This window comes from Camponotus floridanus, unplaced genomic scaffold (assembly GCF_003227725.1).
Source record: "Camponotus floridanus strain SB8 unplaced genomic scaffold, Cflo_v7.5 scaffold6, whole genome shotgun sequence".
In the NCBI taxonomy this organism is placed as follows: Eukaryota; Metazoa; Arthropoda; class Insecta; order Hymenoptera; family Formicidae; genus Camponotus; species Camponotus floridanus.
In genome coordinates this window covers 156,866-179,500 of record NW_020229769.1, presented here as the reverse complement: position 1 = coordinate 179,500, position 22,635 = coordinate 156,866, and the positions used below count along the sequence as shown (strand labels likewise).

At 34.3% G+C, this 22,635-nt stretch overlaps 1 protein-coding gene across 1 annotated transcript in view; it reads left to right on the top strand.

Moving 5' to 3' along the window:
• The window catches only part of LOC105248357 (G1/S-specific cyclin-D2), a 37,689-nt gene that overhangs the window by 1,711 nt on the left and 13,343 nt on the right, over positions 1-22,635 (top strand). Inside the window, exon 2 of the mRNA XM_011253113.3 lies at positions 7,316-7,531. Coding sequence (XP_011251415.1) covers positions 7,316-7,531 — 216 coding nt within the window. The remainder of the gene's footprint in view (positions 1-7,315; positions 7,532-22,635) is intronic.

Below are 22,635 nucleotides of genomic sequence, written 5' to 3'. Positions count from 1 at the left end.
GATTTATATTTTAACAAGAATCGAATATTCCGAAGGTCTTAAACGCGATAAAAGGAAATGTTTAAAGTTTATTTTTTAACTCTTATTGCATATAATCATTTTCTACAGACGTCAAGGAATGTATATAAATCTTTTTTATATACATATAGATTTTTCTAAGCACTTTGACGCATCTAAAACTGCGATAAGACATTGTGATATCTATATGTAATCAGGAATAGAGTCGAAAAAAATGTGAGATAAGGATAAATTCTTCATCTTTCTTTTTTTAGATCATAGTATTTTTTTATATGGCTAGTAAATGATGACAGTTCCTAATTATGATGCGATTATACAAGTGCTACCTTAGGAAAAGATAACATGTCGAACAGAACAGAATCCAGTGAAACACTTTAACCAACTGCTCTTCAACTGTCTCTTTAAAGATAGAATCTGCAAAACGACAGACAATTGAATCACGAATCATTAGATTAATTCGACGCTAAATAAATCGATTGCGAGGCAAAATTTGTATTTTGATAAATGCCGATTACAAGGAAAAAAGTAACGGTAAAAATCTAAAAATAAAATTTACACCGATGACCTATGGTCTGACAGACTGACGTCAGTTTTTTTTCCTACATAGACAACAAAGTAATTATTTATTTCTTTTTTATTATACAATGAGATTTACAAAAAAAATTTTTTAAAGTAAAAATAAGAATTATTTAATAATACACATGTCTGTTTAAAACGAAAAATATATACATCATGGTATTTTAAATTGTTTCCACTTAAAGTTAAAGGTCTCGATCGAATGTTGTGGTTTCGAGAATCTTATTCTTAGACATGACCGCGCGCGACAATGTTAATTTATTATTCGTCGATTTAAAAACGTAACAAAGATAACACGGCTGATCGGGTGCTTTTAAAGAACAAATTGAATTGATTTACATTCAAATATATGCCCCGGGGACGGATGAAGGTCAAGTTTGCGAGACGAAAATGAATTTCGGTTCTCTCTCTCCGACTCGATGTCTGCCTTTTTTTATAATCCACAAATTAAATGTTTATCTTTTATATTGCTCGCAATGGTAAGTGAATAAGTAAGCTGAACATTTTCTAAATTAATATCATATGTAGAGATGAATTTCATGTTGACAGAACTTTGTGATGATTATATTAAAAATTAATTATATAGATGTGCACAGACGTTTGTGACAAAAAACCTCATAGATTCATTTGCGTATTTAAATACCTTTTATTTGTCGATCTCTTCCCGCGGACAATGATTTTTTAAAATTCAATTTCCAAATTAATTACTTTTAAAAGATTATGAAATAAGACGGTTTCTCTTTTAGAATTTTTATCTCGAGATAAGGTAATTATCTTGGACTTAATAATAAGCGAAAAGGAACAAATATTAATAGCTATACGTCGACCCTTACCGATGATTGTCGAATGTTTCGACAGCGATCGAGAAACCTGTCGTCGCGTTTCTTTTGTCACGAGAGCATTGTGATTCCAAGTTCATATTCTTGCGAAACTCTTTGTCGGTGTATAACGAAGCATAATAGATAATTATTTACATTGTTACGCAATATCCTCTCTCGATCAATCTGTTCAATGTGAAATATTTTTGAAAAGGGTATCAAAAAATTAAATTCATTTTAAAATTTAAATATTCTCGATATCGATGCAAGAAAGAAGGATTTTTCAGATGTCAAATGTTTAGATATTAAGAATTTAAAATAGAAATGTATACTGTAAATCGAGATTTCTCATCGATTGTTATTTGTTTTTAATCGTCAAATGACATTGACGTTATTATTTTTGTTCGAAGATGTAACATTCGTGATCTTGATACATGTATATATATATATATATACGATTCGCCTATATCAACATCAATATCAAATTTAGATATCCATATTTTGATATATTATTTTTTATCAAGTTTTTCACGTGCATTTATTATTCACAAAATTAGTTAAGTCTCTGTAATTTGGAGAAATCAATTTCTTCGACATTTATTGCTCAATCACATAACATTTTTGACATTTCGTTGTTATTGAGCAAGAAATTCGGACCGTCGTCGATAAACCCTCCTCTTCCCCCGTTCCCTCTTTTAACTTACGTCACCGTTTCCAAAGCTGCCGATAAGGGAACTGTATTCGTCGCGATTGACATCATTCGCACATTCGTCGATTAAAGAGCAGAATCGGCAGCCGATTGATCGAATATCGCTACATGCTATCGCATGATTATCGAATTCCTGATCTAACGATGGCGATTTAAAGACAAACGTGCATAACAGTTATTAAACGACAGAAGTATTTAGTACTCAGAGCATAAGATATATTCTATTTGTTTTATTCTCGATTTCTCCTTTAACACGATAACGATATGCCGGTTCACGAGTTATCGCGAATCATTTGTGTCTAGTTTAATTACATTCGGCAGACTTAAATATTCTTAGAAGCATAAGATTAGAGACAGTCCCCCCCGCGTGATAACGATTTCACCAATTGAACAGTAAATTAAGTGTCCGAAATTCGCATTTTAACTTAAAACATTCTCGGTAAACGAAATTAATAACCCATGAATAAATAAAATTAATAGCAATAAGTAGAAAATGAAACTATAATAACAATAAATAAAAAGACAATGCAACAACTAAGAAACGAATAAATGGAAATCAATGACAGCTGAATTTTTTGCCGAACAGGCAGAGACGATCGGTCGCGTCGACGAATTAATTCTGTCGTCTCCCCGCTTAGACTTCCTCCTTCGTCGGATATGGTAATGAATTCCTCCGCTTCCGGACCGGATTCTCGTGTCGTGTGTGTTCCTTCGGCGTCGCTTTACCTCGCTCTTGTTTAAATCAAAGCCGAAACGATACGGGTATATCGCTCGGCTCATGGTCCGATAGCGTACGTCGCTCGATACGCACTCGCTCTTTCTGTGCCCCGGCATAGAAGTCCAAATTGTTTCTCTTTGCAATGTCGAGAAGCCTGATGACAACGACAATGACGAGCGTTCGATAAATTAGCTGTTTCGGCGCCGCCAAAGCCCGCATACCTTGTCATTGCGGCTCGAACAAAAAGCCGGTTCAGTCATGTGACATCTGTCAAAGGGTCATCACCTGTTATTCGTAATAATTTATATCTGAAATTATATTTTCTATTAACGCAGATATCTTTCCATTATTGTGATAGTAGCAAAATAAAGTGGTCAATATTTTAATCGATATTGATATCGGAAGACTCTTAATTATTATTATTGATGTCTTATTAAGATTGACGTTTTATTAACATTGTCTTGCAGAAATAATACGGAAATAATAATCGGAACTTGAACATGTTGCAAGCTTAAATCGCGCAAAGCGGTGGAATTCGATAGCCTCTTTGTTACATCACAGCTGCTTCTTTGCAGTTTTGTTGTTTATCGATATCGCTTTTTTTCCCCGGGCATTTAATTGCTCTTGCGCCCCAGACATTTAATCGCAACAACCGAATTCACGTGATGACCTCGACGGCGTGTTCCGTACGAAAGCGAGTCGCCTGGGTCGCAGCCGCGATGCGTGCGTGTGTGCATGTGCGTGCATGTGCGTGCATGTGTGTGTATGGCTGTGTATAGGTGTATATGTGGGTTTCACGCACACACCAAGCCACATCGCGCTTCGAATTCTTTGACATTACGCTGGCTCGTCGATCCGACCGGCGCAAATGACAGATCATCGTATGCGTTGATGGAATGTATTCGACTTTTAAAAGCTATTGCAGTTAGTGTTAATCGTAATTATATACAGGATGTTCGCGCTAAGCGCTCACTAATATTCCTCTTTTAGCAACTCTTTCGAAACTGGAAATTTGAAACAATTATTTTTTCATGATTTCAACATCGGACATCTTCCTAATTAAAGCTAAATTTGAATTCTCTTAAAGCAGAATAGGAAGACTGAGAAAGTTATTTCGTAATCCAAAATTTTGTAATCTAAATGTTTCCATTCAAAATTTTAATTAGAAAAAAGAGCTATAATTTTGTTCGTCAAATATAATAAGTTTGATAAAATTGTATAAAATAATTTGCAAAAATCTATTTTTTTATTATAAATTGATTATAAAATTTTATTATAAAATTTTATTATTATAAAAGAATGTGTGTGCATGTATCGAATGAAAACTTGTTGAGTTTTTAAATTGATTTTAAATTCGAAGGTTTAATTTTTCGTTAATTCGACATGCAATTAATTGTTCGATTCGCCAAGTACATTAACGATCTTTTATGAAAGGAGGAGAAGCACTTTGCGCGATAACATACTTCTCGCTTGTCACCCTGTGTATAATTCGTGTAAATGTTGTTGATAGCAAAGGTATTGAATTGTTCGTGAAATCGCATCGCGAACAATCGGACTTGTACCGGTTTCATATTTCTTTGTCCGTTAAAAGTCCTAAATTTTTTGTTCTTCCTAAGAAATTTTTCAAATGGACCTTGCTCGATTATTATCAATGCATACGAGACTGGTCGCTATCGGCTTTATCGGCGGCAGTTCTGCTTAATTGGCGCCGAACTTATAAGGAAGATCAGCGAGCTCGATAAACGCAGATAAGAGTAACAAAGTTCTGAGGCAAATCATCCTGAAAAGATTCGAGACATCCGTTATCATTTACCAATTAAAAGCGAATCGCGAATGCAAATGTAAAGCCACGTTTCGATGCAACAACTTTGCTAATTGCTTCACTCTGTCAGCATTTGGTGAATATTTTTCGCGAAGTTTAAGCATCGTTTGCATAACGAAAATTGCATCGAATATCTTCTTCAAATACGATTCAACTTTGTTTAAAATAAATTTATATCATTATGTAATAAAATTTTACATTTTAATAATAAAGAAATGAGAAATATTATTTTAAATATTAAAAATATTAGTTCGCAAATATCGTTTCCTAGATTATTTACTAGGCTGAAAATATACAAATGTCCTATACAGATATGTCATGATAGATGATGATTGCTACAAGTGTATCTTTTAATTCGTGTCACTTTTCATTACACATCTCTTTACATATCCCTTTTTTAATTAATTTAATTTCCATGTTTTTCTGTGTCTTCTGAAATTCTATGATATGTCATGATATATCTGCATATTGCAGATGTATGAAAAATAAAAAAGAATAAATTATTAAAAACTTTTTTTATAGAAAAAATTATATTATTCTCATTTCTATTATTTTTTTCTGAATGCATTATATTATTTTCTTGTAACTTGAGTCTTGATTTCATATAAACTAGATTTGTCCTTTAGAATTTGCATTTCATATATATATTTTCGCTGTTCACTTTATTATCATTTGTATGCTAAAGTACTGACATCAGTAAGATATGATGATTTTATATTATTAAAAAATATTGTGTGCATAACACTGCAATTTGACGAAAAATTATGGATTCTTCTCTGGTCCTAACTTTATCTCGTTCAATTTTCATCGCAATGTTTGAACAGATGCACGATAATCTTTCGAAGCAATTTCATTAAAAAGTACGTCCCTGTCTTTATCGATTTTGAATAATTAATATTTGCCATTTGCAAAAGGGTTAAATATTAAAGAAAAAGGGGCTGAATATTTTTTTCTTAACGTTGTTCTTACAATTAGTAGCGATAATTTCGTCAAAAAAAAAAAAAAAAAACATTTCCACATAAAAATAACGCGAATATGACAATATAAAAAATTAGTATTAAAATGGGTTAATAAGAGCTAATGCAACATTAAGAATGCAAAATATTGTTTGTATGTATCGGTTTTATTTCGGGCCTTTTTTAGTAACTATACAGATAATATGATAAGCTAAGTGAAAACCGGATGAGACCGGATACTCTCATTGGAAATATCTTTTTAACACATTTTAATACTAATTTTTCATATTTTCACAGCCACATGTTTTGTCCTCTCTGGACAGAACTAATTTTATTATTTATAGTTTTCGATAATCAAGTTAGTGTAATTATTTTGTTAGGTCGGTCGGGACTATTGTTAATTGGTGGTGGTGGCGACGGAGTAATTACGAGAAGGTGCATATGCGTACGTACGTGCGTGCATGCATGCGTGCAGCCGCAAGGACTGACCGGTAATCATTGGTCACGCTCAATAAATTCCTCTCTCGCGCCTCGACGACGCGCACGATCGCACCGAGACGTTCGAGCAAAGTTAATTCGCGATTCCACCGCAATTCGACAGTCCCCGAAACTTCAAAGAGCCGCTCCACCGCGCGTCTTATAAACATGCAATAATAAACAAGCGGCAATAAACGCGATAACGAAAAGCGCAATTCATTCGTTGTTGCATGCGTTATGTTACTATCAGTAAGATATTAGGTAATATCTTTGTTGCTAAATTATTCTTATGATCGGCGAGTGGAAAGAGAGCCTCGGAAAGGCTGTGAAAATGTCACAAAAATTTGATTATAGAGAAATACAAGTAATTATTTTTTAGAAATAATCGATTTCTTTTTTCTATAAAAGACATAATAAAGTCAAGTTCTGTTTTAAATATTTTGCCATTAGTTTTTTTTAAAGAGCTTTTTAAATTTTACGTCGAATTCTTATGTAACTGAAGAATTCTAAAGTCGAAAAATTTTTCGACCTACAATCGATATGCGGTTATATTGTGGCCGCGCTTGTTAAAATACGATCAAAGGAAATCCGGTGAGATATCTGTATCCTACGCCTATGTTAGGACGAATGGTCGTTGTGCGAAATTTCATTTTTTTTTTCTTTAACACAATGCATCTCATAAATCTTTTAAATAGTAGCAAAATTTATAAAAAAATGCATAAAAAATTGACAGGATAGAGTTATTTCAACTGACAGTCAGCAGGAGGGAGTGTCTATTTGAGAAAACATAGAGAACCTGGAATTCTAAGGGATTTTTTTTAATACCTAAAAAAACCAGGAAATTCTATTGGAGTTTTATTCGAATCCAAAAAATTTTTTAAAAAACGATTCTCTCTTTGATAATTTTAAACGAAAAAAATCTAGAAGATGAGGGGATTTTTTTAAAGACATCCTGTTTACAAAAAATACTAAGTAAAATAATTTAGTTATTCACTTATAATCTTTTGCCTCGCATATATTTGATATTTTTACGAGATACATATTACGATTTGCGGCATTACTCTCGGCGTGATGCGCTGGTGAGCTAAATTTGCATTGCGAATCACTCATATTCAGACGTTATCGCAGCGACGACTCCCCCGATCATTCGTCCTTGAAGCGATCTCATCGTTGCGTTATCACGCAAGTGTATGTTATATACGTCTCTTCATCCTGTTGCAGGTATGCGAGGAACAAAAGTGCCAGGACGAGGTCTTTCCGCTGTCGATGAACTACGTCGACAGGTTCCTGTCGATCTGTCCGATCAGAAAATCGCAGTTGCAGCTACTCGGCACCGCCTGTCTCCTGCTGGCATCGAAGCTACGCGAGACGTCACCGCTCACAGCTGACGTTCTGGTTTTCTATACCGATAATTCTATCACTCTGGACGATCTATGGGTAAGTAAGCTTTTAAAGAGAGCGATCGAATGTTAGATACATGACATTTTATCGATCATCGTGGCATGGTTCATTTCGCAAACGATCGATATTTTATGCAGCAATTTAACGGTTACAAAATTGCGTATCAACTTTTTGACCCATATAGACACAAATCGCACTTTATCTTATCTCGTTGAAAGGTTTCTGCAACAAGCGAATTATCTATACGTAAGAGGACCACCGAACAAAATAATGAGTTAACAATTTTGAAATATCAATCGCACAGACTATCCCAAAAAACGAAAAAAATGTTCTTTCTTTACATATTATTTATACATGTGTGAGGAAAAACAAATTAACTTTACGCGTAATTTTTTTATGTATTTCGCTGCGACTAGGAAAGTTTTTCAATCATACGTTCTCGTCTTGCCATTTCGAATTCTAATTTATCGTTCTACTTAACATGGGGATCGTGTGTGTACCGATTATGGGCAAAATCGGACGACTTTTTAGCACGTGCGAACGAATAAAGTACACACACGATACCGTTAACAATACGCACTCGTTACATAATTTTTCAAGTAGGTGTCTTAGCTAGCGAGAGATCGAAGAAGCGGTTCTCGCAATTTTTATGGAAACGATTGATATCAGACGCAATTTTATTCTCCTCTCGTGCGTGCAGAATGTTAAAGTGACAACCGGCATAAATAGAATGCGCGAGAAAATCGCGCTTGTGCGATTGCTTATCTTCAGATCCATATATGTATCTGGGGTGACGGATAGCAAATACAAACTTTTCTCTCTCTTTCTCTTTCTCTCAAATTTAAAGGTATTAGACGTACAAATACAAAGATATTTTGCAATTTCTTCTGCTAGAGTAGAAAAATATTTAAAACTATAGCTTTTTACAAACTAATTGTCAAAAATTTTATTAGTTGAAATTAAAAAGAAATCTCTTCTCAGTATCATTATTTTTACTTTAAATATTTGCATGCGCTATTAATTTAAATTAGGAGAAATGCAATTTTTTCTTTAATTTGTATATAAAAAATTTTTTAATTCTTAGAGAAATTGATCACTGTTAAAATATCAAAATTTCAAAAGTAAATATCTTGTAACAATATGTTGTAATTGTTTTACGATTCGTCCAAACGATATATCGGCTTTCTCATTGTCACCTTGATCGATCAATCGCTGCTACCTTATATTAATACCATGAAACTTTTATGAGAGAAATCTAAGACATGTGTACTGAGGTGATATTTGAATTTGTTGTCCAGATTCCGATGCGGGAATTCACTTCTATTCCTATTTTTTATGCATGCTGACTTAAAGCACCACAATGTTTGGATTTCTTTAATTCCATTTTGCGGCATTTTAAGCAGAGAAAGAGAGAGATAGAGCCTAGTGTTTGTTTTCACGATCAGTATATATTCGGTATATATTTGAACGCTTTCTATCAAAAAAAGAAATTAATTGCTTGATCATATATTTTATGACATTCTTAAATTTTTCACGAATATGATCATTTCTTAGTGAGATTCTCATAAGATTTGCAAACGAATTATAAATCGATAATTACAAATTGAATAAATTTTTCCGAAGCAAAAATATACATAAGATAGATTGAACACATAACTATTTGCGAAAAAAATTGACAAATTAATCTAAAACTCCAAGTTTTATTTCTGTGAGAATAACATTAAATTTTTTAGATCTCTTTGTAAAAGATATCGAAAAAGAATCTAGTACAGAAGGATCGTTTTTTGCGATTCAGAAGGTGAAACAAAGAGGTAACTGTGTTTCGTAGACTATAAAAAAAATTATTCTTCGTTTTTTTCTCGACATCTCTAACGAAGATGTTGAAGAAAATTCGAGAGGTTATTTTATCCTTCAAAAAACTGGACGTGGTCTCGTAAACCGGTCTTGGAGCATAGGGATTGAAGACGCAAATTTTATGAAACGCGCATCTCTCTCGCGATCGCAAAAAATCTTTTTGCTCCTACAATAATCTCAAGCGGGCTACATCATCGTAACGAAAGAGTTAACTGCGTATCAATTGCCCCGAAGATGCAACGAATCGTTTTGTCAGATCGTAACGTTTGTTAGACGAGCTATATGGCTTGTCCAGGAATACAATTTTCGATGCGAGATAGTCCAATCGACGGTGACGTGGCTTCATGTGGACTATTTTGGGCTATGCCAGGCGGTCTTCGGCTATAATGGGATAGCGATCATCTCCCTGTTTCTCTTTCTCTGCTCCTTCCTCTCTCTCTCTCTCTCTCTCTCTCTCTCTCTTTCTTTTTTTTTCGTTCGTTCTCTGACGTCGCGCGATTTTTTTGCGGCCTCGAAAGTTAAATACCTTCCGTCTCGTACATTTTCACGGAGGTATTCGTGCGTGATCGGCTCCTGTCGTCGAATCGTTATCGCCAACCGCCAGACAGACGGAGCAATTAATCGTGCATTGATACTCTTTCATTGGAATAACCGCTTACAATCTGTGGTTTTCTTGGCGATCGTTAATTGCATCGATGATGATTAAGCTCGCGACAATTTCCCGTACCGATGTAAAGTCAAAAAGGTTAAAAAAACAATTTTGCTGAGAGAAATGTGTGAATGGATTTCTGAATTTAAATGGATTTATCCGGATTTATTCAGACCAGAATGTTCACAACAGAAAGGCGTTGATCCAAGTTTTAAAAATATGCGTAGAATTTATTACGTAAGGAGTTGATACAATGAATAAAGGTGATAGAATAAATAAAGAAATGCACGTGCCTATAATATTTATAGGTGAGATATTGCAATAGATATTTACAGATATATTTATAGACATTTAAGATTCGTGACAAAAAAAAAACGAATATTGCAATTTAATAAGTAATACTTTAGAAAAGGAATAAATTAAATTGAATTATTAATATTTAATATATACTAATTAAATTAATATTAATTTTTAGAAAATTTGCGATCCAGTTAAATTTTAAAATTTCGGTAATCTTAAATGTCACGATATTTATTCGAGGAATCTAGAGTAAGAATAAATTGAATAAATTTTTTTGTTTAAAATAAATTTTGGAGATATTTAGATTCTTTGCTTTAAACAATTCACACTCTCTTTAAATTGACTCGCCCATAACTTTTGAAAATTCTGAATGACTTAATTATCACACAACACAGGATTATTCTATTGAATGTTGCACGGATTCACTTCGATTGAGCACTTTCCGATGAAATGTGAGAATTACATCAGCGTTTGTTTTACGAGAGTACAAGGATATCTTGTTTAAGCGCTCCTATTGGTAGAATGCCAGATAACTCGTCATCACATTAACATCAGTAGCGTATCTACCGACACGATCCCGATCGTTATTTCTATGAATCATCGTCATTTTTTTGTGAACCATCGTGGTTCTAGTCGCAAAAAATTGCGCGCGATATTGGCGTATCATGCAACGTTTTGCCTCTAAAGACTCCTTGAGAGAAGAAATATTGTAGTATCATTGACCTTGTAAACACACAATTGCATGCTTTTGAGATAAAAAATTCTTTACTACAATGAAAGCAATAAGAAGTTGCTCACATTTTTGCTGATGAACAGTTTTAAATACATAATATCAGGATACACAAGTTTTTTCTCTCATGACCTCTTACGCTTAAATTTTTTTTATTAGATGCATATAACTAACAAAGAAAGTTCGCAATTTTTATGTAGCAATGATTTTGATTTAGCGAGGAATAATCTCGATTACGTTTTAGCTCCCGATCGATATATCGCAACTTGTTCTGTTGCATTCTCGCCGCAACAAACCGACCTTTTTGCAAAAATTAATATACCGCGATTTTTGCGGGTTACCGAGCGATGTGAAATTCAAGATGATAATTATGACGAGTATCGGATATCAAACTACGTAGAAAATCCAGCCATCGTCGCGCAAATGTCGTTCCGCGATCGCGTGTAGCATCAATAAAATGACATAATTTCGATTGAAAAATTTATTTATTTATTTCTCTCGAATTTAAAATTAATTTTCTCAAATTGTTCGAAAGAAGTGCCTTCCAAGCCAACTGTCATACCGGATCCTCCCATTTTCGTGAAAGGATCCTTGAATGGAAGGCATACGGCGACACTTCTGAGTCATTCTGTACAATTTACGGAACGTCATAAGGAAACAATGAATTTTCTCGCCTGCTGCTCGAAAAAATTCCATTCACTAGTTTGCGCCCTTGTCGGAAGGGCCGATACATGTCTCGTTTGCAACGTCGCCGGCCGTTTTCTCCGTAAATTAGATAGTTCCTGCAAGTTGTACAAACAGAGACCGGATCGACACGTTGTTGTCCATGTGAAGAGAATAGCTTCGTGAATTTAAATGCTCGTCGTCCGACCAACACATGACGATAGTTGTGTGTATCTATTCTGTATGTGTGCGTGTGTGTGTGTGCACAGCGACGATTTCGTCTCTCTTGAGAAACACCAGAGAGAGAGAGAGAGAGAGCGTAACGAGTCTTCGTGCTCCCGGGCAAACACACGATAGTCTGAGCAAGCCTAAATAGATAACAGCTGATACGGGAAACGGTTATTTAATTTTCAGTGACTTTCTCTCTCGCTCTCTCTTTCTCTTGCTCTCTCTTTCTCTCGCTCTCTCTTTTTCTCGCTCTCTTTTGAGCCACGTAGCTCACCATCATACGAGCTCCTCGATTCTCCTTTAAACTGCCGTCAAGGTTACACGAAATTCTTGTCTCGCCTACCGCTAGCTTTTTAACTCTCTTCAATCTTTTCAAGTTGCATCTTCGTTATGTTAAAGTATATTTATGCGTTTCGATAAATAAAAGAATGAAAGGATATATTTTAACAAGAATATCTCACGATTCTCGCAAATATTTATTTTATTACGAAAGATAAGAATAACTATAAATGATTACGAAACGAATAATACTTTGTTGACTAATTATCTATATTGCAAATTTCAATATTTTTTATATTTTTTCTATGTTTTATTTATCGTAATAAAATATATTTAATAATTATATTAAAATATATTTAATAAATATATTTAATAAATATATTTAATAAAATATATTTAATAAATATAAATCTATATTTTATTTATCGTAATAAAATGTATTTTTTCTAATACATATATATGCAACGTACACATAAAGATGTAGAAAAAATTAAAAATCAATCTTGTACATCGTAATTTTTTTTATTTGTAAGAAGTAACATAAACTTAATTAAAGAATAAAAATCTGAAATTAGAAGAAATGACTAATCGTGACAGAATTATATATTTGTCTGTCGCGTGCGATTGCGGTTGAATTGTTAACAAGATGTTAAAGAGAGTGGAACGACATTTCGGATATAAAATGCAGCTGCAGGTGAGAGTAAGAGGGAGCGTAAAACAGTGAGGGAATAATTGCTGTTTTTTTTTAATTTTTTGAGGGCAATTCGGACAACGGAGTCGTAAACCTCGAAACGGGAACACCGCTGACGTTTCACGCTTAATGCTTTCCGAATCGTGCAACACGTGAAAAAAGTGACTAATCATCGATAAATAAACAGGAAGGTGCTAGGTAAGGGTGTGACGCACCTGCATCACGGTACTGTGCACACGCGGTCAAAACACTCTGTCGGAATGAATAAATTTCCATCGAATCCACAGGTATTATCGAATTCAAAACGCACGCTTGTCCATTCTGTCACGATTGAGAATTTTCATAAGATTCCATAAAAAAACGTGATAATTTCTATATAATCGATAAATAATTGCACTAATAATCTTCGATTAATTTTACCCCTCCATCAAATTTACAACAATGCACAGTCATTTTTTAAATCTTTAAGTTTGCTAATATCTTAAAAATTATATTACATATAAACAATAGAGAGAGAGAGAGAAAGAGAAAAAGACAGAGAGAGAAAAGTCAGTGTGACAATAATAACAAAATTTTCAAGAAAATTAAAATTTTATTATTTTGAAAATATATATGAAACAGAAAAGAAGAAAAAATAGAACATTTATTAAATATAATACTAAAGTAATGTATCGAGATTATCATCTAGTGTTTCTTCCCTAATTTGTTTAGAGGGATCCTTGGAAGTTTGTAGGACTAAATATTCTTTAACTTTACATTGTTAATAATATTAATACATGATACGTAGATACACACAGTAATTATTATTATTACATCGATGTTAATTTTGCAGTTTAAAAAAGAAAAGCTATTCGATATTAAAAACCGAGAAAAAAATGCCTTCGCGATACAGAAGCGGACCTCACCTCACAATCTCGATTGCGCAAAAGTCAGCTGGACGTTGAAATCACATACCGACGTATCGTATACAATGCGATATTAGAGATCTAGCACTACGTATGCGGCACATGTGTGCACGTATCGTATCGGGGATTCGTGTTCCGGGGCCGGGTGGACGCGCGTCCACCGCGGGTATTGAGGAAAGAGTGAGGCGGAGGGGCCAGGGAGGGAGCAGGTGAGGGCCAGGTGCGTGCCGCGAGGAGTATAGGTTCTTTCGAGGGGTGCACCGGGCCCGTGCCCGACGCGACGCCCCGCGGCAGCTGCATCTGCCCGTGCGAACCGGTGAATATGCACCCCTTGCCCGCGAGCGGCGAGACCTTCTTTTCTCTCCCTTCCTCCCGTCTTCTCCGCGAAGTCAGGAAACCCCGGTGGAAGAGAAGTGACGCGGCCCCCCCGCGCCCCACCCCCTGTTTCTCCCATTCTGGAGACCGTCTCCGCCGCTTTTATAACGGCAACGCGCAACACGTGCGAATTTGTATGCTCGCATCGCGCCGCTCGGAAGTGCACGCGCACTGCCAGGGGGCGAGGAAAGGGAGAGGGGGGAGGGCGGCAGGACACCTTGGTGCAGCTGGTGCCTTTGACCCCTTCCTCTTTTCGAAACTTTTGTCGAGAGAAGTGACTCTCCTTCCTCTCCCCTTCCTTTCCTCGCTCCTTTCGGATCACGCGAGCCCCTCCCCCCCAAGAAATGCGCGTCTCTCGAGAATTATTTTACTTATGATACTCCTGGAGATATATCGAGATAGAGGTCGAGTAGGTATTCGAGGGAGAAAGCATCACCTTCTAAATTCTTGGATTTCAACATTTTTTGGAATCGATACTTTATTTTTCTTGTTAATCTTTATTTTAGATGGAATGGGATATTATATCAGTGTTTGAATTTCCAATAAATTGATAATATCTCAATGATAATTTCGAGACACTATGTCCTTATGTGTGTGTGTGATGCTATGTTAATTATATTAATTTTTGACTCTTAAGTTATTATTGGCAGATAATTTTTTATTATTATCTGATATTGGGGAGTATTAATTCTTGAAATAAAAAATAATAAGTAATGATCAAAAGCAATATCGATATTTGTGCTGTTGTGAAATAAATACAAGGATTTCATTTTTTTTTATTTAAAAATTACAAAGATTTTTGTGTTAGATTTAGTGAACTGCGATTCAATTTATTATTATTACCTTTCGACTAAAAAATATCTAAATGATTTGCAGTAAATAATGAAACGTCCTATTTTGTAAATGTCCTAATTTTAGAAAAATATTTAAATTTTAAAATATTTCTAAAATTCTTAATTTTTTTCTTATCAAAATTTATTGAGTAACGTTTAGTAATATAATAGAAAAACAAGCTTGTGGTATTCGTGTTACACAGATAAACTGAGAATTGCAAGATGGGATTATTAAGTATCTTGATCTGCATCTGCACATGCCATCATTATCGAAAACGATCTTATCGTCGCGTAAAACCTGCGATAAAAGTGCGATTATTAAGAAGGCGAGCAAATAAACGTGGGGCTGCCGTTTCCGATCTTTGTTTCGGTTTTGCACGATAATCTCGCGAAAAGAAAAAGAAAGAATTGTGCGCATGTGCACCTGCTGCAACGATTAGATGCAACAGGCGATCGACGAATTCATTTGCCTTGATGTTCCGCTTTTGCGCAAGCAGAATGTCGGAAACCAAGCGCACCGCGACGGCTGCCGTCTTGTTTTTCACGCAACATTTTGCTAGGTCGAAAACTCAGAGGTCTCAGGATAGCTTGCATCGGGTTGCACAGCTGCCCACCTGCCTCTGATAATTAAGCGAGCACGCGACTTAAGTGCACACGCGCCTCGCCGCGGTTATTCAGCCCGTGTTGAGAAAGCTACGATCGCAAAGGAAAATATTGCAAAGAAAAATATTTATCAACAATATTGTTAAAAAATAAAAGATATGTAATAATGTAAATTTATATTCTAAAAATTTCTGAAAATTAAAATAATTTAACTAGTGTAGAAGAAAAAAAAATATATATATTAGTATTTATAAACACAATAAATATCATGATATATGTTCATAAAAATATATTAAATATATTAATTTCTCATTTTATTTTTATATATTGATTATTTAAAAAATTTAGCAGATCTTACGAGAAATATAACAGTAAGGATATGCGTACAAAATTAACATTAGATGAAAAGGTTGATATTTATGGTAGCTTGAAATTGTAATAATTCCTATTCATTTGTAGTCTAAATAAGATATGTCAAGAACATGCGATTTATCTCTTTCCCCTCCTCCTCCTTCTTTCCTTTCCCTGTCCTCGTAGAAATGATATTAAGAGAATTATTACAATTTAGGATATCGTCCTAAAATATTTTTGCCACATGTTACCTTAACCTGTTACTTCCGTAGCGTATGCACCTTGCGGCCCTTAATCCATCAAATAACCCTTTCTCAATGTGTTCTACCTTAAGGTGAACGGACGACAGGTGTATCGCTTTTCCCGCAGAATTACTTCCGTTTTGGACAAAATTAGAACAGACGGTAATGAATATTTCATATATACCGTGAATTATTGTCCGATACTTAAATTAGGAATGATAGAATTTAATTGACGAATTTACTCGAAAAGGATTTCATTGCCAATCTATTATAATGTATTTTTAATTATGGTAGAAAAATGTTCAATGTTACAAGTAAATTTTATTTGGCATCTTGAGAGTAAAATTATGAGCAACATATAACTGTACTTAAGAAAAGCTTAATTAATGATCTACCACGCTATCTTTATGCAATTTGTAAAATATTAGATCTTGCAAGACCGCCGATCAATTGTCGTGTACTCTATCTTAAATTCGTTGCTGAGCAACAGGTGCGTTCTGCCCTTCTTGAATTTCTTTTTCTGACAAAACTCGCGGACATAAAAGACATCTTTCCGGACTGTGGACAGATCTTTTTTTTGTGAGGGTTCTCTTTTTTTTTCGCGACGCGAAGGAAACGCGGCCTTTTGTCCCCATAAATTGGCGATTTGACCTCAGTATTTCATGAGTCGACATTTAATTGTTCCATCAATTTATTATTCAATTTTCGTATCTTGTAATGTTTTATACACACGGAAATAAGATAAATAAAAATAAAACAATATGGCATGGAGAAAGATAAAAAATATTTGCTAATTGAGACTTACAAAATACGATAGCATTTTTTTACATCATTGGAAAGCATGAAATCTATGATAATAAATATATATAATATATTATAAATATACACACATACACACACACACACACACACACACACACACACAATAATTATACATTTTTTATTATATATATACATAAATCAATTTTGATCGATTATTTTTATTAAAACTTGTTGAATCAAATTTGTTGCGTCTTGACATTATTATTATTAATTTTTTCGCAAAATATTTATGTCGAATAAAAATTAGCTTTAAACTCGTCCAGCTATCGTCAGTGCCGAAAGGAACCGCGATAGTGTGCTGACATACCAGATACACAGCGAATTATCTCTTAACGACGTAGTTGCGATGTCGTGAGAACGTTCCGCAGACGGTTATGCAAAGTAGTGTGAAACGCCAATGCCAGACAACACAGGAGGCGCGCATACGAGACCCTTCGGCGAAATAGTGTGGTGAAGTAGTAATGTCGAGTAGTAAGTCTCGTCCCTCGATCGAGTAGATGATAAGTCTTGATGATTTAGTTAACATGGATTATTTTATACCAGCGTGTATTGTCGAGATAATCGATCGAAGATATTATTTTATTCGCAAGGGAGAGCTAGAGGAGAGAGGGGCTTAAGAATTAATCGTACACAGAAAATTTTCCAACAAACATCGAAAGGAAACTTGTCAAATTTTTGCATGATAATACCAATGATATCTAGCTAGACTAAAAAGAATTGGCCTTGCGAGAAGCGATCGTTAAGACGGCCTCGAGCCGGTCACCGCCCCCGCCTATGATGCCCTCACGAAGAAACTATGTTTAATGCCCGCACCCGGACGAAGTATCGCCGTCGTGACGATGCGACACAATAGACTGAGTGAGTGTCGAATTCGAGAGGAGAGTACCTGTCCAATTCTAGGATATCCGATCTGCGAAATGTCCTCGTATCGCGGCGAGATAAGGTGTGTGTGTATGTGTGTGTGTGTGTGTGTGCAAAGGGAAAAGCGCAGAAATGTATATAATAATCTGGATATACCTCCTCGAAAATTCCCAGAGATTTTTCTCATATCTATGGAAAAATCAGAAAATTCTCATGGAATTTTTTATTGACAGATTCAGGAAATTTTTTTAAAAATTCTCTTTGAATTATTTATTTCAAATATATTATACCTATATTTCTTTGTGTATTTTTATAGACTCCATCTTAACAAAATATTAAATATATAGTACATATTTTTTAGTGCAATCTTTTATTGTAATCTTTGATAAAAAACGAAAATGTTATGCAAGTGAAAAACTTTATTTAAAGAAAATTATTCAGCTTTTTTTAGTGCATTTGTAAATCTAGAACGTAAGACTTAAAAAGTTTTATATTTTTCCTTCGTGTAAGTGAAAACGCATACAATGAAAAAAAACTTTTTTAAGAAAGTTGCATACTAAAAAATTTTGAAAATATTCGCCCTGAAATTTTAACAAAAATACTTGGAAAATTAAAGAATTTTTAAAGAATTCTTTTTCAAGATATAAATAGAATTCTGAATAATAGAAAATCAATTTATACCAACTCTTTGATTAAGATGTTTCATTCAGTGACGTTTACCATCATTATAGTAGCAGATTTACGAGTAAAAACTTAAATGTTTCTTCTTGTAGAATATTTTTTCGCCGCGCAAAATTTTATTCATGTATTATACCTCGACGTGTAAGATATAATTACTACTTAGTGCTTTTATTTCGGTACCTTCTAATTCAAAGAATAAACGCGCCACTGTGGAATGTTGCTCGATTGCAGACATTCGAGGACGAACGACTCACTGCGAACTGACTTTCTAACTTTACAAGCTAATAATAGTCCGTTCGATCTTTCATCATTTTTATTATAAATACGGATGCAATACGAGCGCGACATATTATAGACAATTTTATATTAAACAATTTTTTTTTTAATCCCTAATGATTACTCCTAATTCGCGATAATGCCAACTGATCGGATGCGGTTTTTATTAACATTTCCTTTATAACAATTAGTGAAACGGCAAAATGATGTAGAATGATAAGTAACAATAATAGTTATTATATAATAAGAAAGAACACACACGAATTATGAATAAAGTTACATCGAAATATCCATTTCCTCTCGCTGAATCTGCGTAAATATTGGCCGAGTCGAGGCCATGCGATATGTCACGAGTCGCCTTTCTAACTTCTAAACCAACAGGCGGTCGATTCTTTCGTTATAGCATCGCGTCGCGTCGGCCTCGAGTGCGGATATGACGTATCGGTAGCATAACGAAATCCTGCCATGTGTGCGGTGCAAAAAAGTCAGAATGAATGTTCGACAAGTTCGCTTGCGATTGTCCTGGAATTTTGCCGAATTAGCTTTCTCGCATCAAACTTTGGACATTGTATTTCACTTAAAAAAAATGAAATTAAATATGAGACATGGTTTTACTACAGTAAAAAGATATTTCTTTGTGCATGTATATTGGAAAGTTTTTAGAAAAGTTCACAAGGCATCAATAATCTTAATGGTATACTAGTTAAAATTTCTTAGATAAAACAAATCACCGTATTTTTCTTTTAAAGAAAAATTACACGTATGAAATTAATCGTTTAGATTTTCAGATGAATGGCTTGTAGATTTTTTTTTGTTTTAACGACATTCTCGCCCGTTTGTTAGGTATTTGTTAAAAAGTTATAACTGTATTTTATTGCAAGACGAGCACGTTTGGATGGTTTTTAATTTCGTTGTGATGAGACAAATTTTTTGTGGTTCTCTGATCCGCTATGCGGGTACCCGTACTCCAGGTATATACGTATCGATATTTTCCCGGAAAGCTTCTAGCAGACCTTAATTAAGGTCTGTTTGTGAGTCACCTTATTAAGCGACTGTCACGGAGTAAATGGAGATTTGTGGTGACGTCGTAAATCATATTTGACATCAACTAACACGGCCAGTATGTCATCGTTCGTCGAGAACGGATCTACGTTTCTTCCTCATAATATGTAATTTCCGGTAATTAATTAATTAATTTATTTATTTCAATTCACTTTTTTTTAACGTGTGAAGCGTGTCTTCCTCTTGTAAAACAAAATAATGATATGCATTTTTAAAAATCTCATGCAATAATTTTATATATTTAATACACATAAATAATCTAATCTTTTATAATATCCGCGCAATAAGAATATTTCTATGTAAATGACTAAAAATATAAAAGATATCTCTTGTGTGCCGCAATATGTTCCAAGAATATTACGCGCAGTCCCTGCTCTGAATGGAGAGAGTCAGTAGTTACATCCGGCACTACGTCAGACGGCGAAGGCGAAGGCAAATCGAAGCCGTGCCTCTCAAAAGAGCGACTTATCACCGGTACAAGAACTCTATTTTAATCCGTCTTATCAAACATACACTTTTTTATTTCATATTTCTTGCTCATCTTTTTGAAATGAAAAAAAAATTTGTAAGAATTTACATTTATTAATACAGGAAATAAAACTTTAGTCGAACTTTAATTAAATCGTCGAATTTATAGTTCCTAATGAAAAATTAAAAACGCGGGTAGAAATCAAACAGGTTCCTGATAACAGAAGAAGGCTTTGTATAGTCATAATAGTAGACATAATTCAGAACCTGAAATCTAAACCATGCCAAGCCCCAAAAAGTCGGATTGAGCTATCTACAGATTTTGTGAACATACCTGATTTAATTTTTATTGCTCTTCGCGCGATTAAGTATTCTTGGATGAAAACCGGCCATAGAGTAGTGTTCCGGTCCCGGTCGAAACGAGGAGAGGAAGAGGAGGTTTCTTATGTGCGAAAAAGGACCCGGGGTATGCTCCGGTAACCGGAGCAGATGTGTCCCGCAAAAGGCGGGGTTCCTAGAAGTAACCTCGAGAAGAGCCGGCTTCATTGGCGTAGCCGACGTCAATTAAATCGAATCTCCGCGGGGTCCTTCAAAGGAGTCCATAGGGGACTCTGCTTCTTTCTTTTTCAATTGGAACTGACGTTGAAATTTCGACTATTGGCGTTCTCTATAATTAGCTTTGTCGGCGACAACCACCGATTTGCGATTAATCGCATTAGATTAAAGGCTACTTAAACAAAGCTGGCATTTAAAAAATTGCATCCTAGGCAAAGAGCTAAATTACATATAAAACGTTTGAGTAAAATTTGTTATATAAAATGTACGAGATATAATTAGAAGCAAATAATTTTAGAGATAGATAATTTTAAAATATATGTGATTCTGTATAAGATTTATTTATTTTTTTCTTATTAATTTGTATTTTATAAATATTCATAATTATTACATTTATAATTATTACAGTTATGTGTACTATTTATTTACACAGTAAACATTATTGTTATTAAAGTTATTATCGATTTTTCCTTTCTGATATTAATTGAGATCTCACATATATTTTATATTTTTTCTCCCTTATTTACATTTAACTTTTCTGTATGCTAAAGTATTTTATATATATAATCTTCTTCTTTTTACATCCACTTTATTATCGGATACATTGTTTGATTGATTATTTTTACCAATGGAAGAGAGTCTATCTTATCTATTTATCTATTATTTTTTCCGCTTGTAAACTCGACTCAGGTAGAAATATATCGTTTGCCTTTTGCCTAATCGCAACAAGTCTAAACTGAGTCACGCCAATGGCGGACGAGGAATGCATGGACGGTGATTCTGGTTTTTGTTGCCAGTTATGCCGGGCCGAGAGGGAGAGCTTGGCCTTTGTACTTTATTTTTGGCCAGAATGGTAAACACCTTGCTCACAGGCGCCGCCCTTCGATCCTGCACCGTCCTGCCGTTCTTCTTCCTTCCTTTCGATTTCTCCTCTATCTTGTTTCTCCTTCAATGTAACCACCTGTGAGATTCCGCGCTAATAGAATTTCTCGAAGATAGTAATAAATTTCGGAATTGCATTTTTTACAAAAAATATAAGACAATAAGTGCGACATACTGTCATCTATTTCTCTCTCATATTCATAATTTTTAATTTTCTAAAAATATATTTAAAATATTCAAGTGCTTCAAAAACGATAAATTCTATTGAATCGCTAATTTATAGAATGAATATAAGTTTAAAATTATAAATTTATTATTTATTATAGAATGCATCGTGATATTATCGATGTATTAGAGATACGCAAGAATTGTAACATTATTTAAAAAATTCAGAATAAAAAAAACCGTAATTTTGCTCTATTAAAATAATACATTAAGAAATGTGACACACTTACTTATTAACGAATAACTTAATTATAATTTCGAGGTTAAAATTCCCATTATATAATTCTTTCATTCATGTTGAAATATAATACATAATTATGTCCCTTTACGGCCAAAAGTGCGCTTCGCCTCGTATCGATCCCTTATTGCGAATCAGATAAATCGAAGGCCTCGGCTTCTCGGAATCGACCCAGGTAGCCGCGGCACCGACAACGGGGGCCTTACCTGGATCTTTTTCTACTCCCGTTTGATACTCCATTGTTCTCGTGTCACCGCTTGTCTAGTGTGTACTTTAGTCATATTTTCGATTACGATTAATAATATTAAAATAATTCTTTCGATTATAATTAAAATTAATTTTTTGATTAAATTATGTTTGAGTAAAT